Genomic DNA, 23,732 nt, shown 5'->3' on the forward strand with positions numbered 1-23,732 from the left:
TAAGCAAGGCTTGACAAATCAGTGAATCTACTCGCCCATGGCGAGATTTCAGCCAGTCGCCCCGTTCACCGGCAGCACATGCAATGCGGGTCTTGTGCATGTGCAGTGTGGGGCTGGCAAGTAGATTTCAGCACGGTTTGTCAAGCCCTGCTTATAAATGAGAAGCCCTAAGCCAGTGGTTCTCAAACTTTTTTGACCTTTGGCCCACCCTGCTCAACGCAAATCTTTCTGTGGACTACCAGCCAACCACACATGATGGCAAAATGGGTGTAAAACGGGGTGGGGCACAGCATCCAAGGTATGAAGTAGGGTGCAGGAGTGGGCTGAGGGGGGGGTCTGGACAGGACTCTGGCCAATGGGAGGGGTGGGGAAAGCCCCCAGTTGACCAGTTTCCTGCACTGCCATTTCCCTAGTTGGGAAAGAGGTGAGCAGCAGCATGCGAAACTGGAGCTGCATCTGGCGTGCGAAGCTCAGGGCTTCCTCCTGTAGCAGGAAGCCAACCTCACAATGGGATGTGTAGGTGGGCCAATGCAGCTCCACACACAAGACCACTACAAGTCTACAGACCACACTTTGAGAACCACTGTCTTAAGCCAACAGTTGCTGCATAATTTAACCTTTAATTTAAAACAAAATTGGATTTTAGGACAATTGGGATTCATTTACACTAGAAGCATTATGGTGGCATAGCTGTACCAATTAGGGATGGAAAAAGTTAATCAGCTTTCTTCCCGCAGCATGGCAGGCTGAGCCAGAGCAGCCACATAGGGCTACCAAAACCATGCTTAGGACCGCAGTTTCAAGGCTAGCCATGAAATTCTAAATAGCTGTCATAAAATCAGTCATGTCATTAATGACTCTACTCCTTGCAAAAGCTTTGAGCAGCAGCGGCCCTGAAGGATGTTTTTGGGTAGGTGACACTGCTTCAATCAGATCTTGTCTACATGAGCAAAAACTGCCTTTTGGAAACAAAACAATGAGATTGTTTACACTTTTGTCCAGCCGGGTGGACTCAATTTTGGCAACAACAACACACCCTTCTATCCTGGAAGACTTTTGTCTTTTCCCTTTCCTTTATTGTTGACAAAGAGCCGGTGTGGGTTCTGATGTTTGTTTTGCCAAATAAACTGGCTTCCACCAGTATCCCACAATGCCCACCCTGATGGCTGTGCTCAGTGTTTGTGATCTGTCTCCCTCCCCCGCTGCCTCAATATCAGAGGCAGTAATGGGTTGAGGAGGGGGGGAGGGAGAAGAGAAAACCAGGAGCCTCAGTGGCCTCTTATCAACTAATCATGTACTCCATACAGATCGTATTGAGCACTCGATTAGTCATTTACTCTCTACTTAACATCCTTAGCAGGGTGTGTGTCACCTGAGGTTCCGAAGAAACAGAAGCAGCTTTCAGCTTCCCTGTTCCCCAAGTGATACTGACGTGCTGCACAACCGTCACTTCCTTGAACCTCAGTTGTTCGTACCCGTTCCGTGTCCAGTCACCATAGTAACCGAGCCCCTTCTGTAAGAGAGCATCATCATGCCGTACCATCCGCACGCAAGGCACTGCCTGCCCCAGGGACCTGCTCACGGGAGGAACCGGGACAACCGGGCCATGGAGAAGGCTCGGTGAGACTCACAACACGGCCCCCGGAAGGAAGCCAACGGAGACAGGCGTGGGCTGAGTGCGGCGGCGCTAGCGCCGGGATCGGGCTCCACTCGGCCTCCGCCTCAAGCCGCGTCGCGGGGAACAAGGGCGGGCGGAGATGGCGAGGGGGGCGCGGTGATGGAAGGGGCCTGGCAGCAGAGATGGCTCCGCCGGTTGGAGCGGGCCGCGGGGATCTCGCTCCTCACCTGCCATTGCGGGCGGGGCTCAGCCACAGCGGGGCACGGGCGCTGCTAGCTACGCCCGTTTCTCGGGGGCCGGCGGGGGTCACGGCCGAGCCTGGAGCGGGAGGCCCTGCCCCACACGCAGCGGGTCACGGCGATGCCACGGGGCAGCCCAGCCAGCTCACTGGGGAGCGCGGGTCCCGCTCCGGCGGCCTGAGCGGGAGCGGAGAAGGGGCCGGGCCGCGGAGCCCGGAGGGGGGGGGGGGGGCGAAGATACTTGCCTGCGCGGAGGCCCAGTCGCGACGAACAAGGGCCGCAGGCCCGGCGCCCCGAAGCAGCAGGGTAGCTCGTGCGGAAGGTAACCGCTGCCTTAGGCCACCACTTATCCTTGTCTCCGACCGCCAACATTCAAACCAACCCGCCCGCCAATGGCAGGGGGCAACGCATGGTACGTCACCGCGTACGCGGGAGACGTATCCCCTGCACGTAACTAGGGGGCGTGCGCGACGAGCGCTGTCACGTGATCGGTGTCGGTCACATGATCGCGCTGTGGGCTTGGCTCGAGGAAGCCGGACGGTGAGGGGGTGTCGGACTGGGCTCCCTCTGGCAGAGCTCCAGTCACGGGGCCTTCCGGCGCATAGGAGCGGCGGCCCGGGCCCGGGCCCTCTCTGCGCGGGGGCAGCCCGCTGTTGTCCCGCCGCAGCTGGACGGGCCGCGGGGCTCAGTAGCCCAGGTGCTTACGGGACGCCTCGCTTTCTCCCTGCAGAGCCGCTCTCGCGATGGACAGCAGGATCCCTTATGACGATTATCCCGTCGTCTTCCTACCGCCCTATGAGAACCCGCCGGCCTGGATCCCCCCCCACGAGGTCAGTGCTTTGTCTCCCGGCGCTCTGAAAAGCGGGGTGCTGGACCATGGGGAAACTCATTACATCATGCGTTATTTCTGCTGGCCTCGAACTGGGACTCTGAGAGCTCGGGTCCAGGCGCGCTGCCTTGGCATGGGGCGTTCTTCAGAAATCCCTTCCCTTCACAACGGTAGATGGTGCCAGTGAGTCTCTTAAAATGAACTAAGCTAGCCTGTGTCAGGTTGGTAGATTGAAATGAAGATGGGATAGAAAATAGCTATTAGAACTGGCTATAACCTTTTTCGGGTCAAGGATCTTAACTCTTTTCATTAAATTATTAATTCGTTTTACACCAACCCCACTGGATCACCAGTGCCCCGCCCAAGGAGCATGTAATTCAAGTTTTAATGGAACTCTGTTTAAAAACAAAGGTTGCATAATTAGGGTCTAAATAAGAGCAAAACCTCTAATAAATCTGAAAATGTTAACGATCATTTACCTTGCAAGCCAAAACATAATATTGCTAGGATCAATGAAATAAAATATTTAGTGAAAGTCATGTCTTGTTTTAAAGCTTTTTGTAGCATTCACAATATGGAGCTAGTTCAGGAGAACTACCTAAGGTAATTTCTCTATTCAAATAGCAAGATGCACAAAACGTAAATAAATTAAAGTTTCTTTATGCTCATTATCTCAGGCATAATTTCTCACACATTTTAACTCTCCAAGTAATCTTTTGAAATTTGCGCCCTTCCCCCATGAGGGTTCCTGCTGTCCTTTTCCCCGCTATTTTAAAACAGTGGTGCAGTCCTTCATTACTACCATGGAATTCCTATTTTTGAAGCGGGTGGGTCTTATTTGGGTTGATTTGCTTTAACATATGAGTATTCCTTAAGTAAGAATGGCATCCCTCTGCCTTGCTTGGGGCCACCACACCTACTCTCCTTGACTAATGCAAAGAATCTGTCCACCCATAGCTACTAGGCCAATTAAGAGGCAAATGTTTCAAAGTGTTGTTGTGCAAGAGTGTTCTAGATGGAAAAAGAAAATGCATGTCCTAGGCCCGTGGTCGCCAACCCATCGATCGGGAGGGCTCAACCAGTTGATTGCGAGGCGTTCGGGGGCCCCCCCATTTCCCCTCACCTCTAAGAAGCCCCACTACCTACCTCCAGCAACAATGGAGGTAGTGCTAGCTTCCTGCAGGGTGAAAGGAAATCCGGCAGCTGCGCGCCACTTCCGGAGTTTCAGGAAGTGCGCTGGCTGTTCCCCCTCCCCCAAGCAGCTGGTGTGGTACCACAACCCAGGTCTGCAGCGTGTCGGGGACTTACTGCGTGGGGGAGGGGGTAGGAGTCCCCAGAGGAGGCGTGCACTGGAGCTTCCCTTCTCTGTGGAGGGGTGAGGAGTCCCCAGAGGAAGTGCGCATGGGAGCTTCCCCCTTCTGCGGGGGGGAAAGGGGAGAGGGAGGGAAGGAGTCCTGGGAGGAGGCGTGCGTTGTGGCTTTCCTCCTCTGTTGGGGGAGGACTGGGTAGGAGTCCCGGGAGGAGGTGCATGCTGGGGACTCCGTTCCCTGCCCCACCAACACCCTGTCCCCTGCTCCCACTGGCACCCTGTCCTCTCCCCCCCGGCACCCTGTCCCAGCACTCACTAGCACCCTTCCCCAGTACCATGTCCCCTGCTCCCACCAGCACAGTTGGGGCCACATTAGTGAGGCTTTGGGGTGGGGGGGGAGGTGTTTGGAGGAGTTATTTTTTTTGCATCTCACTTGTGTGGCCCCAACTGAGTTTTCTGTGGGTCAATGACCCCTGATTCAAAACAGGTTCTCTGCCCTTCTCATAAATAAAGACAATGCTGAAACTTTTTGTGTTCGACATAAAATTTTATTTAAAAATGAAGCCTGGCCAACAAACCTTCCGCCCTTTCCCTTCCCCCCCCCCCCCCCCCCCGACCCTAGATCTGAGCCTTCCATACACTGGAACCCCCTTTCCTGAGCCTCTCACATCCCCAAACTCCTGCACCCGCACATCCTCAATCTTCTGCCACAACACTTCTGCACCATCCACACACTGCAAATCTGTGTCCTGAGCCCATTATACTCCCAACCTTCCTGTCCTGAACCCCTCATGTATCCCAACCCAAACTCCTTTACCCTCCTTGCTCAGTACCCCCAACACTCCCAAGCCTGGAGCCCCCTCCCTGAGCCAGCATCCTCTTCTCTACCTCCTCCTGCATCCAGATTCCCTCCCAGAGCTTGTACCTCTCACTCCTTCTCACACCCAAATCCCTCATTCCCACCCCAGAGCCCACACATCCTGTCACAACCCAGCAAGGGTACAGCTAGACTGCAGGAGTTTTTCCGGGATTCCAGAGGTATCCCAGAAAAACTCTTCTGCATCCAGGGACGTGTTTGTTCTGCTTCTTTTTAGCGGAAGAACAAACATGCTCTTTTGGTAACTGCTGTATTGCGCATTCAACGAAGAATAAGGGAGCTTTCAAAAGAAGGGTTTTTTTCTGACATTTGGTCCAGTCTAGACAGACCAAATGTTGGGAAAACCTCTTCCTACAGAAGAATCGGGGGGGGGGGGGGGGGGAAGCGGCAGTGTAGCCGTACCCTGAGAGTGTATAAGGGCTGGGAATAGCAAATGATGGAGAGGAGGAGAACAGAGAGGGCAGGGCTTCAAGGAAGGGGCAGTAGATCTTGGCTTGTTCTGACATTTAAAAAGTGATCTTGGGCATAAAAAGGTTGGAGACCACTGTCCTAGGCTACATCTCCACTGCTTCCCTCTTCCGCAAAAGCCTATGCAAATGAAGTGTGGATTAGCATATTGCCACACTTCATTTGCATAATTAGGAGCCGTTTTGTGCAAAATGGCTCCTAATTATGCAAATGAAGTGTGGCAATATGCTAATCTGTGCTTCATTTGCATAGGCTTTTGCGGGAAGCTGTGGAGACCTAGCCCTACTGTCTTCCCAGCTCTCTTTCTTTCCCTGTCCCCTGCCTCCCCATCTAGACTGCCTTGATCTACAGCAGGGGTGGACAGTAGTTATCACAGGGGGGCACTTCATGAATTTTGGTATGTGGTCACAGGCCAGTTCCAGGATCCTCTGACAGGGTGAGGCCTTGGGCAGAGGGGGTGGAGTTGGGGACTACAGAGAGAGAGTGTGAGACAGACTTTGTGACACAGGTTGAGTGTGTGTGGCACAGACTGGGAGAGTGTGTCTGGCATAGTGACAGTGACTGCATGGAAGAGACTGGGTATGTGCGACAGTTACACAGAGTGTATGTGCTGCCACTTGCTGCCTCTAAGACAGAGAAAGCTGTCCTGTTCTATTGTGTCTCCAACTCTACAGAGATGGGGCGTGGGTGTGAGAAGAGAGACCAAGCATGAGCGCTGAAATCTTAGAAATGATGCACTGCCTTGTAAGACAGGCACTCCTCTGAGTCACTTACAAGTATGCTTCAGATTGGAGTAGCTCCATTGTGTGTCTCCCTCTTCCCAAGCCCTGCTTTGCAGAGATAAGGTGGCCCCCTACCCCAGTACCCTGACTTCAGGACTCTCCTCTGCCTGGTTGCAGGATGGAGTAAGGTGGGGGGAGCGTCATCTGAACACACACTGCCGACTGTAAGTGTGCATGCTCTGCTAATAAGCTGGGCAGGCTGGAGAGAAATGCTTGGTGGGCCAGATCTGGCCTAATATTGCCCACCCCAATCTACACTAATTGTGCCATGTCCAGCTACATACTGTTGTGCCTATTAAAGGGGATGCTGAGGCTACAACATTTTTGGCCCTAGCCCTCTGAGCTAGACAACTGGGTCTTTGTTTCTTGAGTGGACCAAAAAGCTTAATTTTGGGGAACAGGATGGTACCTTTTTTAAAGAACTGGCTGAGAAGATGTGGTATGCTTAGGGCGGGCCTCCATAGGCAGGATCCAACCTACAGCTGCCCTGCTACTCCCCTGCCCCCAGGCCAATCAAGACCAAGCCATGCATTCTGGGGAGGGAGGGAAACTTCACACACTGCCACACCCCAGGCCAATCAGGGTCTGTGGGCAGGGGAGCAAAAGTGTCTCCTGGCCCTGCCCCTTCCTGTGCAGTCCAGGGCCACTTGAGAAATTTGTGAAGTGGCCCCTTGTAAAAATTATTGGCTTAGTGTCCCGTCAAACCCCTGAAGAATCATGGTTTGACACTCCGCCCTTTCCCTGCCTGATTCAGTGCGTCCTTTAATAACGAAAATAGTGATTTAACATGCGATACAAGCCCAGGTTCTGGCTGGCACTACCCTCTCCTCGCAGCCAGCTTCCAATACTAGAGATCCTTGCTTATCCCAGATGGAATAAGGCTGTCACATTAATTATAATATGGTAGCACCACCACACTTCGTTAGGGTCAAGTCTCCATTGTGCTGGGTGCTGTACAAAAACATGCAGACACAGACCTTTCCCTGAAAGCTTAAATAACACTACAAGTTAGGATAACAAGCAAATGATTATGTTTGAAGGAGAAAGGAAAGGGTGATGGTATTTGTTATAAGATCACATGGTAATATAACAATGCTGCATGTAAGCTGGCCTCAAGATGAATGTCCTATAGTTGTATATAAGCAAGTGGTGTCACACATGAGGAATTCCTGCTGGCCAGCAACCTCACCATTTTTACTTACCAGACATGTCACAATCAAAATAAGAATTCTACAGGAAAGCAGTTCAGGACTTACCTGGTGTGCAGAAAGCTCCTTCGGGGGATTGTTTTTCCTACTGCTTTCAGGTTTCTTACAGTGACTGTTGCATTTTGCAGAGAATTTACCACCCTGACTACAATAATGAGTTGACCCAGTTTCTGCCTCGCACCATAGTACTGAAGAAGCCTCCAGGGGCTCAGGTGAGAACTCTCAGGGCATGGCACTAGACTTTTCTATGGCCGACTGCTGGACGGGGCTTGACATCAATATGTGCAGTCTGCTGCTTTAGGGTGTTTTTGTTCTACTGTAGCAGGATTGTGTCATTCCAGGGCTCCAAGAAACACAATGCTCCACAGTGTAACTGTCGCATAGCCTTATTCTGCTCCTGAAGGGAGGGGTGGGATGGGTCAAACACAAATATTGCCTTCATCTACCGCTTCTTAGGAAATCTGCTGGTAGTGAAGGATCAGTTCAGGTTAATCTCTCCACTCCCTTCTCCTGCAACAATTACAATCTCTTTCCATTGGGAGGTGAACAATGCTAGTTGGAGACCAGTCCAAGCAGATGTGTTAGAGGTAACCCCACACCATTTTCTGAGAAGGATAACATCCTTCTGCACATGCCAAAGATGACAGTTTGGAGGGGAATGGAGTTTCTGCTACGAGAATGACTCCCTCTTCTACTTTTATCACCTGTTAGAATGTTTCCTAGATAATAATAAACAAACTGCTTGTAGAAATTGGAGGTCATGGCGTGAGCGCTGCTGGCCTGTTCTTGGGTGCTTCTGACTGATGGGAGTGAAAGGAAATCATTGCTGCCCTAGTCAGAAGGATAGTGATAGAAATGTAGCCGTGTTAGTCTGGTGTAGCTGAAACAAAATACAGGACTATGTAGCACTTTAAAGACTAACAAGATGGTTTATTAGATGAGCTTTCGTGGGCCAGACCCACTTCTGGCCCACGAAAGCTCATCATCTAATAAACCATCTTGTTAGTCTTTAAAGTGCTACATAGTCCTGTATTTTGTTTCAGCTAGTCAGAAGGGTGATGGCTGACACCCCCTCAACCAATGGATATTGTGTGGCTGAAGCATGGGACTGAGAAGCAACTGGAGCCTAAATTCTGAATTGGGCTTCTAACTTCTGCCTTCATTCTGCAGCTGCAAAATGGGACTGCTGCTTCACAGCGTGGTATGAAGGTTGTCAGAGATACTAGGAGTAACCCTAAATGCTTTTGGGTGTCATCTGACCCCATGGTAACAACTGCCAGGCCTCCCCCTGCAGACACTGGAGCAGAAGTCCAAGTAGCTGGAAGTAGTTCACATTCCACTTAACTATTAACCCTATTTTCTTCTCACAGTTGGGCTTCAATATTCGAGGAGGAAAGGCCTCCCAGTTGGGGATCTTCATCTCCAAGGTGCGTTAGTTCCTGTGCCACTTTGTCTAGCTCTGTCTAGTGTTTTTTAGATAAGACAGCTATAATTCTGACACTGAACTCCTCACTCCTGTAGCTCTAATGCACCTGGGCTCTGACTCAAATTCCCCTCCTGCTGTTTGAGGGGAGCAGAGTTGGACACAACCAAGGGGGAAATAGAGACTGAGTTGTATTGTGGAGCTATAGGGGGGGTCTGACTTGACCTACCTGTAGGAGGGAACTGTGGGATAGTGGCACTACATAGTCTGAGATGTTGGTTTGACAGGCTTTGCCATCTCTTCTCTTCCATTCTCAGGTGATCCCTGACTCTGATGCACACAGAGCAGGGCTGCAGGAGGGAGACCAGGTCCTGGCAGTTAATGATGTAGATTTCCAGGACATTGAGCACAGCAAGGTGAGAGCTCCCCTTGCTACTACTGTGGGGAGAGGGCATATGCTGCATGTATCAATTTGAGATGCAGAGAGCAGGGAGATTAAAGGAAGCAAGGGAGGAGATACATGCAGCGAGGAGAGCTGCTGCTGCCCCTTCACATTACCCCACCCTGAACTCACCTGTGGTGTGGCATTTACAGCTTTGTCCACTAGGTGTGCTCCAAAACCTCTGTTCCCACTTCTGTTCCTCCTGACTGTGTGTGCCTGTGGACAGTTGCCATCTCCCCCACCGTAAAATAGGAGAATGATCCTTGTTTACTTGAAGATGCCTCAGGAGGAGCTCACTCTTGATTTAAAGAAGTGAGCAACCCTAAATGGGGAAGAGTACAGAATTGGTAATCACAAGCCTGATATAGGATGGGTAGGGGAGAAGCCTAGTATACCTTCCTTGGCGTATTATGTATTAGGCTTGACTCACAGGAGTTGATTACGTGCTAAAGCATTGCACTTAACTTTTACTGATGCTGCTGCTGTCTCTGTGCTGGGATTGGAATCTCCAGGTAGGTTTGAGGAGTGGCAATGGACAGACTTAGAATTAGGGATGTAAAAGGTTAACCAGTAAGAGCTGGAGCAGCTTCAGGCAGGGGGCTTCTCCAGTCCCATGGAGCCTGCTGGAGCAGCCCCTGTCCATAGTGCCGTGCCCTGGCCTGGCCCTCCCACTGCAGGTTACACAGTGGATTCCCAGAAGCAGGGCTGGCAGAGGCTGGGGAGCCAGGAGCAGGGCTGGCAGCAGCCGTGCTCCTGGGGAGGTGGCTTCACTGCAGGTTCTGTAGTATAAAGTTTGAGCTCTATGCTGCAGGGCCCTTGGCATGTATAATCACTGGAGGTTTTTTTTTAGCGGGTACATTAGTAAACAAGTTTTACATCCCTATTTGGAATTAATCTCTGCCAGCCCAATCTCCTAATTTAGTGACTTTGTTGCTGGCTTCCAGGCTGTGGAGATCCTGAAGACTGCCCGTGAGATTATCATGCGAGTACGTTACTTCCCCTACAGTAAGTGCCTGTTTAAAGCCTTCTCCCATAACTAAGCTGCTTCTGGAATCCTGATCTGCTAGGGTGCAAAGCATTAGGCTTCAGAGGCTGTGCTGATTCTAGCTAAACAAATACTAAAAATTTAGAGTCAAAGATGGAGTCAGTAACAACTCATAGAATACTAAAACTGGAAGGGACCTAGAGAGATCATCAAGTCCAGTCCCCTGCCCTCATGGCAGGACCAAGCATGGTCTAATCATCCCTGACAGATGTCTGTCTAACATGCTCTTAAATATCTCTGGTGATGGAGATTCCACAACCTCTGTAGGCAATTTATTCCAGTGTTTAACCACCCTGACAATTACAAAGTTTTTCCTAATGTCCAACCTAAAACAGAAACAAATGCTGATTTGATGTCTCAAGATTTTACACTAAAATCAAATACAACAGTGAGTGATATCAAATACTATCCCAACCTTAAGCAAATACTTACCAGCAGCCACACATCACACCCCAGATAAACTTATTCAGAAACCTATCCCTGCAGCAAACCTGTTGCCTACTCAATTGGCATATCTACATAGGCAACACCATCAGATGACCTAACCACATGAGCCACAACATCAGGGGCTCATATAACTGCACATCCTCTACCCAACGGGTAGTAATCAATGGCTCGATGTCAAATTGGCGGTCGGTTTCTAGCGGAGTGCCCCAAGGATCTGTTCTTGGACTGGTTTTGTTGAACATCTTTATAATGACCTGGATGAGGAGAAGGATTACACCCTCAGCAAGATCACAGATGACACTAAGCTAGGGGGAGAGGTAGATACGCTGGAGGGCAGGGATAGGGTCCAGAGTGACCTGGATAGATTAGAGGACTGGGACAAAAGAAATCTGATGAGGTTCAACAAGGACACGTGTAGAGTCCTGCACTTGGGATGGAAGAATCCCAAGCATTGTTACAGGCTGGGGACAGAATGGCTGAGTAGCAGTTCTGCAGAAAAGGACCTGGGGATTTTAGTGGATGAGAAGCAGGATATGAGTTAACAGTGTGCCCTTGTAGCCAAGAAGGCTAATAGCTTAATGGGGTGCATTAGGAGGAGCATTGCCAGCAGATCCAGCGAAGTGATTATTCCCCTTTATTCGGCTCTGGTAAGGCCACATCTAGAATATTGTGTCCAGTTCTGGGCTCCCCACTATGGAAAGGATGTGGATGCATTGGAGATGGTCCAGCAGAGGGCAACCAAAATTATTAGGGGGCTGGAGTGCATGACCTATAGGAGAGACTGAGGAATCTGGGTTTGTTTAGTCTGCAGAAGAGAAGAGTGAGGGGGGATTTGACAGCAGCCTTCAACTTTCCAAAGAGGATGGAGAAAGGCTATTAACAGTAGTGACGGATGGCAGAACAAGGAGCAATGGTCTCAAGTTACAGTGGGAGAGATCTAGATTGGATATTAGGAAAAACTCACTAGGAGGGTGGTGAAGTACTGGAATGGGTTACCTAGGGAGGTGGTGGAATTTCCATCCCTAGAGGTTTTTAAGTCTCAGCTTGACAAAGCCCTGGCTGGGTTGATTTAGTTGGGATTGGTCCTGCCTTGGGCAGGGGGCAGGACTTGATGATCTCCTGAGGTCTCTTCCAGCTCTGTGATTCTAGCGGTTGGCAACCTATGACTCGTGAGCCAAATATGGCTCAGTAGGGAGCCACATTACAGATGGTAGGTATTGACTGACTAATCAAATAGTTGATGTATTTTGATAGGATGACTCTGCCTTTGAAGTGTAGCAACAGCCCTAGGAGTCCCCAGCTGATCCCGGGCTCCATGCAGTGCTGCCGTTTTGAAACGCTGCGAGGAGCCTGACACTGGGCTACCTGCGGCATTTCAAAGCAGCAGCACCACCTGTGCTGATCCTGGGCTCCACCGGCGCTGCCTCTTTGAAATGTTGTGGGAAGCCCGGTGTCAGGCTCCTCGCCGTGTTTCAGAGCAGCAGGGTAGCATGGAGCCCAGGGTCTAGCGCCAGGTTTCAAGTAGCGCTGCAGCTTTGAAATACCCCTTCCTCACCCCCCCCCCCCCCCCAGCCTCTTTCTGATAGACAGCAATGGTGGGAAGTGACTAGTCCACGAGTCCTTTACATCCTTAAGCCACATGTGGCTGTTCTGCAGTTCGAGTTCAGCCCCGCCTGTTGCTCCCCTGGCAGCACAGAGCCCACACTAGCACTCCAGCCTTGTGGCCCCCTGCAGAATTGGAGCACAGTGCTGGCTTCCTGCAGGGGAAGGGGTGGAGACAAAGCCCAGAGGGTCCAATCAGATCCAGCTGGAAGGGAAGAAATGGCTCTGCACACTGTTGCTTCCCCTCACCCTCCCCCAGCTGAGGGAATAGTAGTGCAGGGATGTGCTTCCTGCAGGCTTTTCCCACTGCTACTATTGGCCAGTATCTGGCACATGGCAGCAGCAGGACACTGTGCCTGGAAGTGGTGCAAAAGCAAGTGGTCCCCTTTGCCCCCAGGCAGAGACCCCGCACTCCCAGCCCCCTCACTCACCCTCTCTGCTGAAGCCCTGCACCCCTGGTCTCCCTCCCTCTCCCCCTGCCAAGACCCTGCTCCTGGCCCCTCCCAGACACCCTACCCCCAGCCTGCTCCTGGACCCTCCCTTCCTCCTGCTCCTCCCCCCCACCAGACACCCTAATCCCAGCCTGCTCTTGCACCCTATCTCCCACCCACATGTCTATCCCACTCATGGGCAGCTCTGTCTCTCAAAATGTAATGTAGATTGTGATGTAATGTCAAGTGTGTCCAGTATTTTTGTTGAAACCATCTGGCAACCCTAATAATCTGGCCTGAGGTCTTGAACCTCAGTCCTCTCTGGCTCCTCCCCCACCATTAGGTTGTAGCACCAGGGGAGTGAGTTGTCTCAATTGGGGGCCACAGCAGTGAGTTGAGGTTTTTGGAGGGGCTGTCTTTTTGCTTCTCACGTGTGTGGTCCCTGACTGATTTTACTGTGGGTCAGTGGCCCGTGACCCCAAAAAAGGCTTCTCAATCCTGCCATAAATACAGTGTTGAAACCTTTTCTGTTGAACATATTTTACTTTATTTAAAAAGTAACCTGGCCAACAAGTTCCCAATTGGGGCCCACCCCATCTGGCTGCAGTGTCATAACACTCCTGCACCCCTCACACCCCCAGCCCCTGCCATAAGATTGACAGAAGACAATCTGAATGCATGCATGAAGCTGGATTTGACCAGTTATGATGTAAACTTTAAAAAAAAAAGGTGCAAAAAGATGCAGCAGCAGAAGTTCTATTAAATAAAGTCTGAGTATAATAGCATAAATGAAAGTCAATTAATAATTTTCAGTCATGCAAATGGGCATTCATGTACAGCTTTTTGTTGACCACTTATTCTCAATTTTGATGTACAGGCAGTCCCCTGTCGGATCCGCGCTTATGTCGGATCCGCGCTTATGTCGGATCCGCGCTTACGAACGGGGCTTTTCTCGCCCCGGAGCTCACGGGCGGCAGGTCGCCACCCGTGTCCTCCGGGGCGAGAAAAGCTTCTCCCGGTCTCCCTGGTCTGCTGGGGAGGGGGTCCAGCAAAGCCTCTGGACCCCCCCAGCAGAAAACAAGGGGGACAGGAGCAAAGCCCCCCAGCAGACCACGAGGACAGGAGCAGGGAGAGCTGGTCTGCAGGGAGACGGGGAGCAAAGCCTTGGAGCACGCCCGCAGCAGGACAGCCCGGGCGCGCTTGGGCTGTCCCACTGCAGGCGTGCTCCGTGGCTTTGCTCCCTGTCTCCCTGGTCTGACCAGCAGCCGTCCCTCCACCCCTGTCTCCCTGGTCTGCTGGGGGGTGCAGCTAGTGCGCCTCCCCCCCCCCCCCCCAGCTGACCAGGCTTTTCTTGCCTACCCCTGGGGTAGAGCAGCTGGGGGCTGCCGGGTTGGTCCTGCAGCGCCGCTCCGGACCAACTCGGCAGCACCCCAGCTGCTCTGTCCCAGGCATCCTGATTCAGCCGCTGCTGGTCAGTTTCAGGAGCGGCTGAATCAGGACCCCTGGGGCAGAGCAGCTGGGGTGCTGCTGGGTTGCTCCAGTAGTGCCAAGGAGCTGTGCTACTGGAGCAACCCAGCAGCACCCCAGCTGCTCTGCCCCAGGCGTCCCCAAGTCAGCTGCTGCTGAAACTGACCAGCGGCTGACCACAGGAAGCCTGAGGCAGAGTTGCTGTGCCCCGGGCTTCCTGGAATCAGCCGCTGATCAGTTTCAGCAGCAGCTGACTTGGGGATGCCTGGGTTTCTTAAGTTGAATCTGTATGTAAGTCAGAACTGGCATCCAGATTCAGCCGTGGTTGAAACTGATCAGTTTCAGCAGCGGCTGACGCCAGTTCCAACTTACATACAGATTCAACTTAAGAACAAACCTACAGTCCCTATCTTGTACGTAACCCGGGGACTGCCTGTAGTTTAGCTCTTCAGTTTGAAAAGGTTGCTGAGCCTTGTTCTAATGTGAGATGCCATCAGGTGCCAGCAAGGTCAACCTTTGATATTGGCATTTTCACAGCAATAACTCTGAGTAGGACACATTCAACCTACTTACCTTCAATAACACAGATCCTACAATTCACAGGTGACTGCTTTTGCTGTTATATAGACACACCATGGATTCTGTATTTTCCACTCGTACTCATCTGATGCAGTGGGTTTTACCCCCTGAAAGGTCATGCTATAATATATTTCTTAATCTAAGGTGCCACAGAACTACTCATTTTTAAAGATGCACACTAAACACAACTACCTCTTTCTAAAACTGACAGGACATTGTTCCATATAGAGCAATGCCTGTACTCAAATAGAATCACCTGAGCCCTATTCTCTGTCCTACTCTGCTTCACTAATGCCTGCTTTTCCATTCCAGATTACCAAAGGCAGAAGGAGAGAACTGTTCACTAACAAAGTCCTCCCTAGTAATGGTTGCTGTGCCCCAAGTTTCATTGGATCACAGCAAGAAGACTGCTCTCCTCAGAACTGGGGAGACTTGACACTAAATTAGATTTTCCTTCAAGTTTCAGCTTTGGGCAGAGGTGAAGCTATCTGCTGACGCTATAGGCCTCAACTCTCAAAGATCCCAGCTCTGATCTTTGTAATAATGGACACAAACTCTTCCTGCTTTTTGCATCATGGAGTCAAAGCTGTGGTAGGAGAAGGATCTGACTCTAATTTCTGGCTTAGGCACTGAGCTGAAGAGGTTGATGGAGAAGTGGGATTTGGTGGATGCTGGGAAATGAACAGTGGCTTCTCTGGCCACACATACCTATGGAGTGTCTGTTCAGTATGTGATTGCATCTTTTAAAGGAGATTATGGGATCCTAGTCTTTCCCTTCTCAACAAGGCATGTGGCCAAAGAGGGAGGGTCTATGTACATGGCCCACAGAGTTTGATTTAGAGCACAAGATGATGGGACTGGGGTGCTGAATGTAACCCAAGCACAGAGCAGGTTTTTTCTTTCCAACATGGTCTTGAATGTCTTTTGCCCTACACAACATGCACTGCACTTCAAAATTGTACAACACTAATGAAGCAGCTGGCATGAGGCAGATAAGCTGCTGTCAGCCATTGTCAAGGCTTGTGCCTGCCCAACTTACCATCCCCTGGAGTTTCCTTTAAAAGTAGGTGCTGCATCTTTTTCACAGCTCAATAGTGTTTGGGCAGAGACAACAAGAATCCTATGGGTGGGGATGGATTGATTCATTCTCCCCCACTGGTGGTCACTTGCTGCAGCCTGACACAGGCATCTTCCCCTATTCTAAAAGGTGAATATGCTGTTCAGCCCCTTTCATAAACATGGCTTGAAATCCTCCCACTTATCTACTGCTCAAGCTGCTTCTTTCTAGAATAATCAATTGGCTGGGATCCAGGGAAGAGTAGGTAACTTCACTGAACTAGGGTATCCATACAGCCGTCTTTCTGGATTTTTAGGAATACAGCATGCTTATATCCCTTCATGATTTAATAACCCCCTTGAAGTAAATCTGGGGACATTTTCCAAATTATGCAGGTACCAAACACACCACCACTCTGTTAGACTCCTCCTGTGACACGGCTGCTTTTATTGTTAAACATTTTACACTGCTGCTGTGGTAGATACCTGAAGGTCCACTCAGATCTTTTCCCTGTAGGATTCCCAGAGTTGTACATGCATCCCTCTTGTTCCATCCACATAGGTTGTGATTTGCCTGCTACCGCATTAACTGGATGTTGCCTGTTTATGAATGTCAAGAGAACCCACATGCCTTATGTGGGAAAATAGTGCACTTCCTTCCAGGAGCAGATTTCTTGGTAGGAATCCCAGCGATGGAGTGATGTCATAATCCTCAAAGCTTCTTTGCTCTTGCCAAACAGGATCTGAGGCTAAATCTGCTCTCCTGCACTGGGATTTGTTCTATCACTTTGTAGACACCTACAAGTCTTAATAAAAAAAAGTTACTTTTGAAGTCCAGTTTCTGTAGTAAGTTTTAGTTCCTTCCCAGGAAATGAATGTGGTCTGATTAATTATCCCCATCCATCCCACAGTTGGAGGAAGTGCAGTGAGCACAACTCAATTAGTCTGCTTTGGAGGCTAAAATTACACACAAGACTGGCTGCCTGCAGCTACAGGCACTGAAAAGACACTTCAACAATTACCCACTGTTGTTGTGACTGGAACTGAACAAGTAATCTATCAAAACTCAACCTGATCTGGCTGTCTCCCTGCTACAGGCCCGCTGCTGACAATGGGAATAGTGCCCTGGGGTAAAGCTGCATTCTACAGCAGACAGGCAAGTACAGGCTCCCTGCCCTTTCCTATACTGACCTGCCTTTATAGAACATTCATGGACATAGTTCCACTGGCTTGTAAAAGGAACACATTGGCTACGTTTACACTGGCACCCTTTTCCGGAAATGCTTAAAACGGAATAGTTTTCTGTTATAAGTATTTCCGGAAAAAGCGCGTCTACATTGGCAGGATGCTTTTCCGGAAAAGCATCCATGGCCAATGTAGACGCGCTTTTTCCGGAAAAAAGCCCCGATCGTCATTTTCGCGATCGGGGCTTTTTTGCAGAAAAGACTACTGTGCTGTCTACACGGGCCCTTTCCCAGAACAGTTTTTCCAGAAAAGGACTTTTGCCCGAACGGGAGCAACATAGTTTTTCCGGAAAAACACTGACAATTTTACAGTAGATAGTCATTGCTTTTCTGGAAAAGCAAGCGGCCAGTGTAGACAGCTGGCAAGTTATTCCGGAAAAGCAGCCGCTTTTCCGGAATAAGTGGCCCAGTGTAGACACAGCCATCCTGTTATAAGCCAACCCTACAAATCCCAACTGCCTGCCTGCAAAATTATTGTACTTCTAGCTTCAACTGCTTGAGTGTGCAAACATCCCCGGAGAGGGTTCAGTAAACAGTTTCACACCCAGCCTCTCAGAGCCAACACCTAACATGTATTGCAGAATAGAGTGCAGTGAGCAAATAGGCCTGGCAGATTTAGCAGTGCTCTCAGCACAGACAAGTATTTGCATAGGGCCTTTTAACAGAAGGCTACCATCAGTATCATTCTGGGGCCATAGCTCAGAGGCTCACGGGTTCTCACTTGTCTCCACATAGTTAATTACAACCCCACAGAGACAACCCCAAGAATTTCTCACAACATTTAAGCTCATTTTATTAAGAGCAGGATTCTTAAATGCAGTGCTAGCTCCATCAATTGTATACCTTTCGCCTCCAGGACTCAGTCAATCTTATCATGCTTTGTATAGTCCCTAAATTTCCAACTGCTTAGAAAGTAGGACTAGACACTGGGATGGTTCACTCAAATTGCCCTGTTCTGTTCACCACCTCTGAAGCATCTGCCCTTAACAGATGGATGAGAGCTGCCAGCAGCTGCTGCTGGCTTAAAAGCCTTCAGGCCCCCAAGAACAATGCTTAAGGAAACAGCTCTGCCCCAAAACATACCAGACCAAAGATACTGGCAAAATTATTTTAATAAATGTCATTCCAATATTGTTTAAAGTTCTGATTGATCATGAGATTAAAAAGTGATTAATCACATTAAATCATTTGACAGCCCTAGTTCTACTTCAAGTCCATTTCTTGTCATCTTGATGACAAAACCAACCTCTTCCCCTGAGGCTTATTTGTATCTGTCCCTTTCCAGCTTCAACTGCTGTAGCTATTACAGCAAGGCAGGCTTGCATTGAATGGAGTTAAGTTCACCTAGCGGTAAGAGGGTGACATCCCTAAGTTACCACAGCAATACACTTTGTCAGTCGTTAAGGTCTTTCTGGGGCATACTCCTCCCTCTTGCATTGTAGTTAAATTCCTCAGCTCTGACAGGGTGATTCACACAAACTTTGAACAGGCAAATATGTTTATCCTTTATCCCCAGAAGGTAGGGATGGTCATCATCCCAAACTCACTCTTGCTGTTTCTGTTTAATGTTGTTTTGTTCTTAATAGCTCTCTGAAAACAGACAAAAACCTCACAGACTGGGGCATCATTAGCACTTCAGGGAGCAACTCCAACCCAGAGGCAGCACAGCTTAGTTGGCCAGGTATATTATGGGTATCTTTGTCTTCCTATGAAGCAACAGATCTTGGTCACAGGACAAAGATTCACTGAGCAGAAGAAATTAATATCCTATCAGATATCACTGATAATTTCCTGAGATTTACCCTGAAATACCTGTTAGTACAATAGAACCCAGGTGCTCCAACCACCTCATTTAACCACTGTCTTCTGTTCCCATCCTGATGGGAAGAGACCCTCTGTGCTAAAGGCCCAAACATGGTCTCGTGGCTCATGCCAGGAAGAACTAAATACCTTAAGCATAAAATACGCATTTCCCCCTCCTCCCCTTAATGTAAAAATTGTCAGGAAGAATCCAAAAAAGGTCTAGTGCAGCATTGCTCCTGGAAGAGAGCCAAGCAGCATCAGTTCTCAGAGCCACTGTGGTCTCCTCTCTCATCCTTCACCTCTGATAGGCTGCTCTCATCAATGTTCTCCAGAGATGCAGCATGCTGGAGTGCCAGGTCTGACAGCATCATGTTGGGGAGCTTCCTCTGCTCAGGGTACAGCCAGGGCTTCATGTTGACATTATGCTGCTGTTTCCAGGAGGGATATTTCAAGCAGGCCTTAAGCATCTTCTTCAGCATCTGACAAGCGGAAAAGGGAACCAAGAAAATGGACATAGACTAGAATCTGAGCACTACTGGACTCTATGCATTTTCTTATCTACTTAATGTTATGGAAAGGCTGGGTGCTGCACAGTTACCTGAGCCAGGTTGAGAGGACAGACTTGAATGCACAGATAGATAAATATTGTACATTTTCTTATAGGAGTAGTTTCCATTCATTTGGATAAGCAATCAGCATCTTCAATAAATCTAAGGATCTCAATGTGCTTCAGTGCCTTCTCTATGAGGGAAACCACTATTATCCCCATTTTACAGTTGGAGAAATAGAGGCTGAGCCAAAAAGTCACTATTACACCTTTGTCAGGTCCAGTGACAGAGGCGGGGATAGAACCCAGGATGCTGACCCATGTCACACTCCAGTGTCTCACATATACCTCATGTAAATAGGTTTCCTATTATTGCACTGCAATCCTGACCTGTATCTTCCTCACTATTCCTAGAGTTCAGAGGATGCTGCACCTCATGCAGAGCCCACTGGTCACAAGCTGGGGATCCCAAGACCAAGCATTGTGCACAGGTTTTTCACCTCTCTGATGTATCAGAAGTCAGTCATTGGAGTAACTACGGAAGCACATTCTAGCAGCAAATCCAAGGGATAGCTAGGGTGCCCTGTTCTCTCTTGCTCAGGCCTGTACCAGGAAGTTAGATGGGCTGGAAAGTCTAAGGACAAGTTAGATGATCTCCACTATTGCCAGCCCTTTTTTAAGGAACTATGAATGATGGGTAATCCTTATTACTCCTCTACTCAGGAGCTCCTTCACTCACCCTTGGTGCCAGGTACTGGGAAGCTTTATTCACAACCCACTTTGGCAGCTTCCCTAATGCATAAAAAAGAAAGGTGGAGAAACAGAATCATTAGTGAGCCATGGCAGAAAAATGCTGCATTTGTGCCAGACTGTGACTACACACAATGGTCCTGTCCCAAGGTACACCTGCCAAGCTGCAAGATGATCTCATAGCTTTCACTTCAACCTGAACTTACCTCACCCCCTTGCACACCCACAAGTGATGCCGAGCCAGACTTACCTTTGGGGTCCACCTGAGCCAGGTAAGTCAAGGTGCAGCTATTTGGTCCAGTTGACTGCACCAAGTATCCCGCCAAGATAGAAACAGCCCTTACCAGGTCCCTTCGGGGAGGATATTGCTGTATGGTGAAATCAGACACTCAGACCCTGTCACCTTCCCTGGTGATATTCTCTCATTTGGTGCTATACACCAAGGACAATGGGACTAAATTTAGAGGCTCAGAGATAGTACCTGATTTGTAAGGAGTTAATTATACAGTACATAACCCACCATAATAAAGGTCCCTGCACACCCAAAGACACAGGGACAGGCTGCCTTGCCTGTACACTAAGGTATCAGTAAAACGGTGGCAGGTAAACATGTGCAGCTCAGTTTAATGAAAACCAGAAGCACATTCTGCTCAACATAGCCTCCTTAACTTGTAACCCAGACAAACCCACCCAGCTTATGACTAGCTGTGAGGTGGAGTCATTCATGAAGGAGGCATCTAGGCAGGCATTACTGAAACTTCCATGGGAGCTATGGAATTGAGCTCTTTCCACCCCCTCCCCACCACCTGACTCACCGGGTGTTTGACAGAGAAGTTGATGATCATGAAATATTTATCCACAACCTGCCAGGATCGTAGTGTCACCACATCTCTGTTCTTTAAGGGCTTTGGACATTTCCCTAGCCAAGAAGGAAGTAAAGTCACTTCAACTCACCCAGTGAGAAATGCAGTCATACTAGAGAGTTTCTACCTTGCCCACTTGAGGAGTAAGTGGGCAGTTAGCGATCTCTCTGGATCCTGACACCAATGCCTCCCTTCATCTCCTACAAGCCCAGCTCGCCCTTTTGTTAGCAGCCTCAACAGAGTCCAAGGATGAAAAGAGCCTGGGGGAGTGAACTCCCCTCACCCGTTAGAAAGTCCAATGGTGTGTGGGAAGCCAGCTCTTCCCCTGACCAGACTGTGTCTATTTGAGGCATACCGAGTGGATTCAGTCTTTGCTACTTCCTACTAAAGGAAACTGGATGGGCCCTACACTTGTTTAACTCAGGATTTCAAGCTCTTTGGGGTTGATCACACCTTTTGCCACACTCAGCCAAAGCAGCCCCCCCAGCCAACACTCACAGGCATAGTAGCCCACATCAGCATTGGTGGCAAGCTGGGCAATGTCATGCGTGTCAATGACGCTCATGTCCCACTTCCTGCGATACTCAATATCATGTAGCACATCATATACTGTCTCCGCTGGGACTTCTTGGATGTCAATACGGCACTGCAAGCAGGAGGAGCAGGACTACAGTCAGGACAAAAGTTGGCTGCACCCCAGTCTCCCCAACCCTGTCATCCTCTGAATTAGTGTAGCCAACTTGGTCCAGGTATAGGGAAGAGCTCCCATCCGTGGAGAAGTGTATCAACCAGCAGAGAGTGGAGGTGTCCAATCCTACACAGATGACAACAGCCTGGAGATATACAGCAGGCCACCTCAATGACCTGTGATCGTGACCTTAATTCACAGGGCAGGTCTGGGAGATAGCGAAAAGAGTGGCCTTCCTGTTATTGGTTCAGCGAAACTTCACCTCCAATCCCATTGTCTTCTACCAAGCTTCACCCCTTACCAGGCACTGGAACCCTCCACTCTCAGCATCGCAAAACACTTTTGCAAATATCAACCCAATCTGAGGATAAGTGATGCACAGAGAGGGAAGCAACTCACCTAAGATAAAAAAATGGAGATAAGGACAGAGAATCCATTTCAAAGTAAAAATACTTATTGCCCCTGCATCAGTCAGCAGAGACAAGTTCAAACAGATCAGTGATTAAAAGCCCTCTCATAGCTAGACAAATCCCAGTCAACATAGCGACCAAAACCATGAACAAGAAGCAGATGCCACAGGCTTCCATAGGTAAAGTACCACCACACCTGCTGTGGCAGAAAAATGGAGAAGGGAAGTATTCTAGGGAGGAAAGCAAGTCATGGTGTCCAACTCTGTTCCAATCTCCAGCTGAAAGCAAACAGGTAGAGAGTGGAGGTGTCCAATCCTATACAGATGACAACAATCTGGAGATGTGCAGCAGGCCACCTCAATGACTTGTGATCTTAATCTTAATTCACAGGCCAGATGGCAGGTCTGGGAGATCCCAGAAAGAATGGCCTTCCTGTTACTAGTTCAGAGAAGCTTCACCTCTAGCTCCAACCCCATCATCCTCTACCAGGCTCATTGGTGTTTGTCACTATGACTCAATGATTTAAAGAGAAAGCCTAACTCGGGCTGCATTCTCAAGAGCTGGTGCAACTTCAGAGCCCCACACTATGTTATTCTACACCATGTGGGCAGAGAAGATTCCTGCAGGGAAGGCAGTTACCAGAGCAGATTCCAGGATAGAAAGAACAGTTAATGCATCTCATTGGCTACTTTCTTAAGAAAGTCACAGATCAATTTCTGGTGCCCAGATACGGTAGTGACAAGTGCCTCTCTGGGTCACAGAGGTTTCATGTGGCAAAGGTAAGCGCCATGTTGTGAACTGCACACCAGGGAAAAGGGACACCAAGATGGGGACAGTTAGCACAAACAGAGCTCCACCACATGTTTTAGAGTTAATGGCTCATCCCAGCACAGGGAAGCACGTTCTGGGGCAGGAGTCCAGCAAGTCCTCTGGGTGCCCAGTTTCTGTGTCCACGGACAAGATCCCCGAGTCCATGCCCTTGAACCCAGGGTGGGTTCCCGCAGCCGCCCGCACCGAGCTCCCTCCCTGCATCATTTGCGCCCTCCCCGCAGCCCCCGCACCGAACTCCCTCCCCCCAACGTTTGTACCTCCCCGCAGCCGCCCCCCGCGAGCCCTTCCCCACGCGGTGCCCCCCGCAGCGGGCCCTGCCCTGCGGCTCACCTTGACCCTGTGCACGACGGGGCCGGTGAGCGGGGGCGGCTGCACCCAGACCCCGACGCCCTCCCGGCTGTACGTGCTCTGCCAGCCGCGCTCCTCCTCACACTGCGCCTGGAAGGCCCGGAAGGCGCCGGCGTCGGGCAGCTGCACGGGCTCCATGGGCTCTGGGCCCCGCCGGGCGGACACACACAGGTGCTGGCGAAGGCCCCGCCCCCTCGCGCCACATACGCAGTTGGCGCAGTAGCTCCCACCCCGCGGCAAGCCCAGGAAACCTGGACCCCGCCCCTGCCAGGTTCTCCCGGCTTCTCCCCGCTTCTCATTGGCTTCGCCTCGTGGAACCAGCAGCCAATCAGAGCACGATTTCGGCCAGGTGCGCCGTTGTCCTCGCAGATTGGCTGCGATGCCTGCGGCTGCTTTTCCTGATTGGCCTGGCCCCCGCGCGGCACC

At 50.1% G+C, this 23,732-nt stretch overlaps 3 protein-coding genes across 7 annotated transcripts in view; 1 reads left to right on the forward strand and 2 right to left on the reverse strand.

Moving 5' to 3' along the window:
* The window catches only part of KIF4A (kinesin family member 4A), a 54,403-nt gene extending 52,161 nt beyond the window's left edge, over nt 1–2,242 (reverse strand). The window contains exons 1-2 of one of the 2 annotated variants that reach the window (XM_014568820.3): nt 2,103–2,242; nt 1,373–1,513 (exon numbers count right to left, since the gene is read on the reverse strand). The gene's annotated coding sequence lies outside the window, so the exon portion shown is untranslated. The remainder of the gene's footprint in view (nt 1–1,372; nt 1,514–2,102) is intronic. The other variant, XM_075940789.1, reaches the window with a different exon arrangement.
* On the forward strand, nt 1,481–16,659 carry PDZD11 (PDZ domain containing 11). 2 transcript variants are annotated; one of them, XM_006113670.4, is made up of 7 exons: nt 1,481–1,620; nt 2,588–2,687; nt 7,459–7,542; nt 8,701–8,757; nt 9,071–9,169; nt 10,140–10,200; nt 15,079–16,659. In XM_006113670.4, exons 1-7 carry the CDS (start codon nt 1,532–1,534, stop codon nt 15,111–15,113), a joined length of 525 nt encoding a protein of 174 aa, XP_006113732.1. In that variant the 5' UTR covers nt 1,481–1,531; the 3' UTR covers nt 15,114–16,659. The 2 variants fall into 2 exon arrangements, with proteins under 2 accessions (XP_006113732.1, XP_006113733.1); XM_006113671.3 differs by lacking the exon at nt 1,481–1,620 and adding an exon at nt 2,297–2,397.
* Nucleotides 16,251–23,585, reverse strand: LOC102451234 (START domain-containing protein 10-like). 3 transcript variants are annotated; one of them, XM_075940792.1, is made up of 7 exons: nt 23,289–23,585; nt 21,528–21,675; nt 20,982–21,085; nt 20,417–20,534; nt 20,156–20,208; nt 19,169–19,348; nt 16,251–16,620 (listed from the first exon to the last, which is right to left on the reverse strand). In XM_075940792.1, exons 1-7 carry the CDS (start codon nt 23,442–23,444, stop codon nt 16,606–16,608), a joined length of 774 nt encoding a protein of 257 aa, XP_075796907.1. In that variant the 5' UTR covers nt 23,445–23,585; the 3' UTR covers nt 16,251–16,605. The 3 variants fall into 3 exon arrangements, with proteins under 3 accessions (XP_075796907.1, XP_075796905.1, XP_075796906.1); XM_075940790.1 differs by having other exon boundaries at nt 16,251–16,628; nt 23,289–23,584; XM_075940791.1 differs by lacking the exon at nt 16,251–16,620 and having other exon boundaries at nt 18,161–19,348.
* Between the last annotated feature and the right edge of the window lie 147 nt (nt 23,586–23,732).

This window comes from Pelodiscus sinensis, chromosome 13 (genome assembly GCF_049634645.1).
Source record: "Pelodiscus sinensis isolate JC-2024 chromosome 13, ASM4963464v1, whole genome shotgun sequence".
NCBI classification, from domain to species: Eukaryota; Metazoa; Chordata; order Testudines; family Trionychidae; genus Pelodiscus; species Pelodiscus sinensis.

Coding starts and splice junctions, on each gene's coding strand:
- PDZD11 (XM_006113670.4), top strand. CDS start 1,532: ATGCCGTACCATCCGCACGCAAGGCACTGCCTGCCCCAGGGACCTGCT. Junction 1,621..2,587: donor CGGGCCATGGAGAAGGCTCG/GTGAGACTCACA, acceptor TTCTCCCTGCAG/AGCCGCTCTCGCGATGGACA. Junction 2,688..7,458: donor CCTGGATCCCCCCCCACGAG/GTCAGTGCTTTG, acceptor TGCATTTTGCAG/AGAATTTACCACCCTGACTA.
- LOC102451234 (XM_075940790.1), bottom strand. CDS start 23,444: ATGGAGCCCGTGCAGCTGCCCGACGCCGGCGCCTTCCGGGCCTTCCAG. Junction 21,676..23,288: donor CCGTCGTGCACAGGGTCAAG/GTGAGCCGCAGG, acceptor TCCTGCTTGCAG/TGCCGTATTGACATCCAAGA. Junction 20,535..20,981: donor ACTTCTCTGTCAAACACCCG/GTGAGTCAGGTG, acceptor TTCACCATACAG/CAATATCCTCCCCGAAGGGA.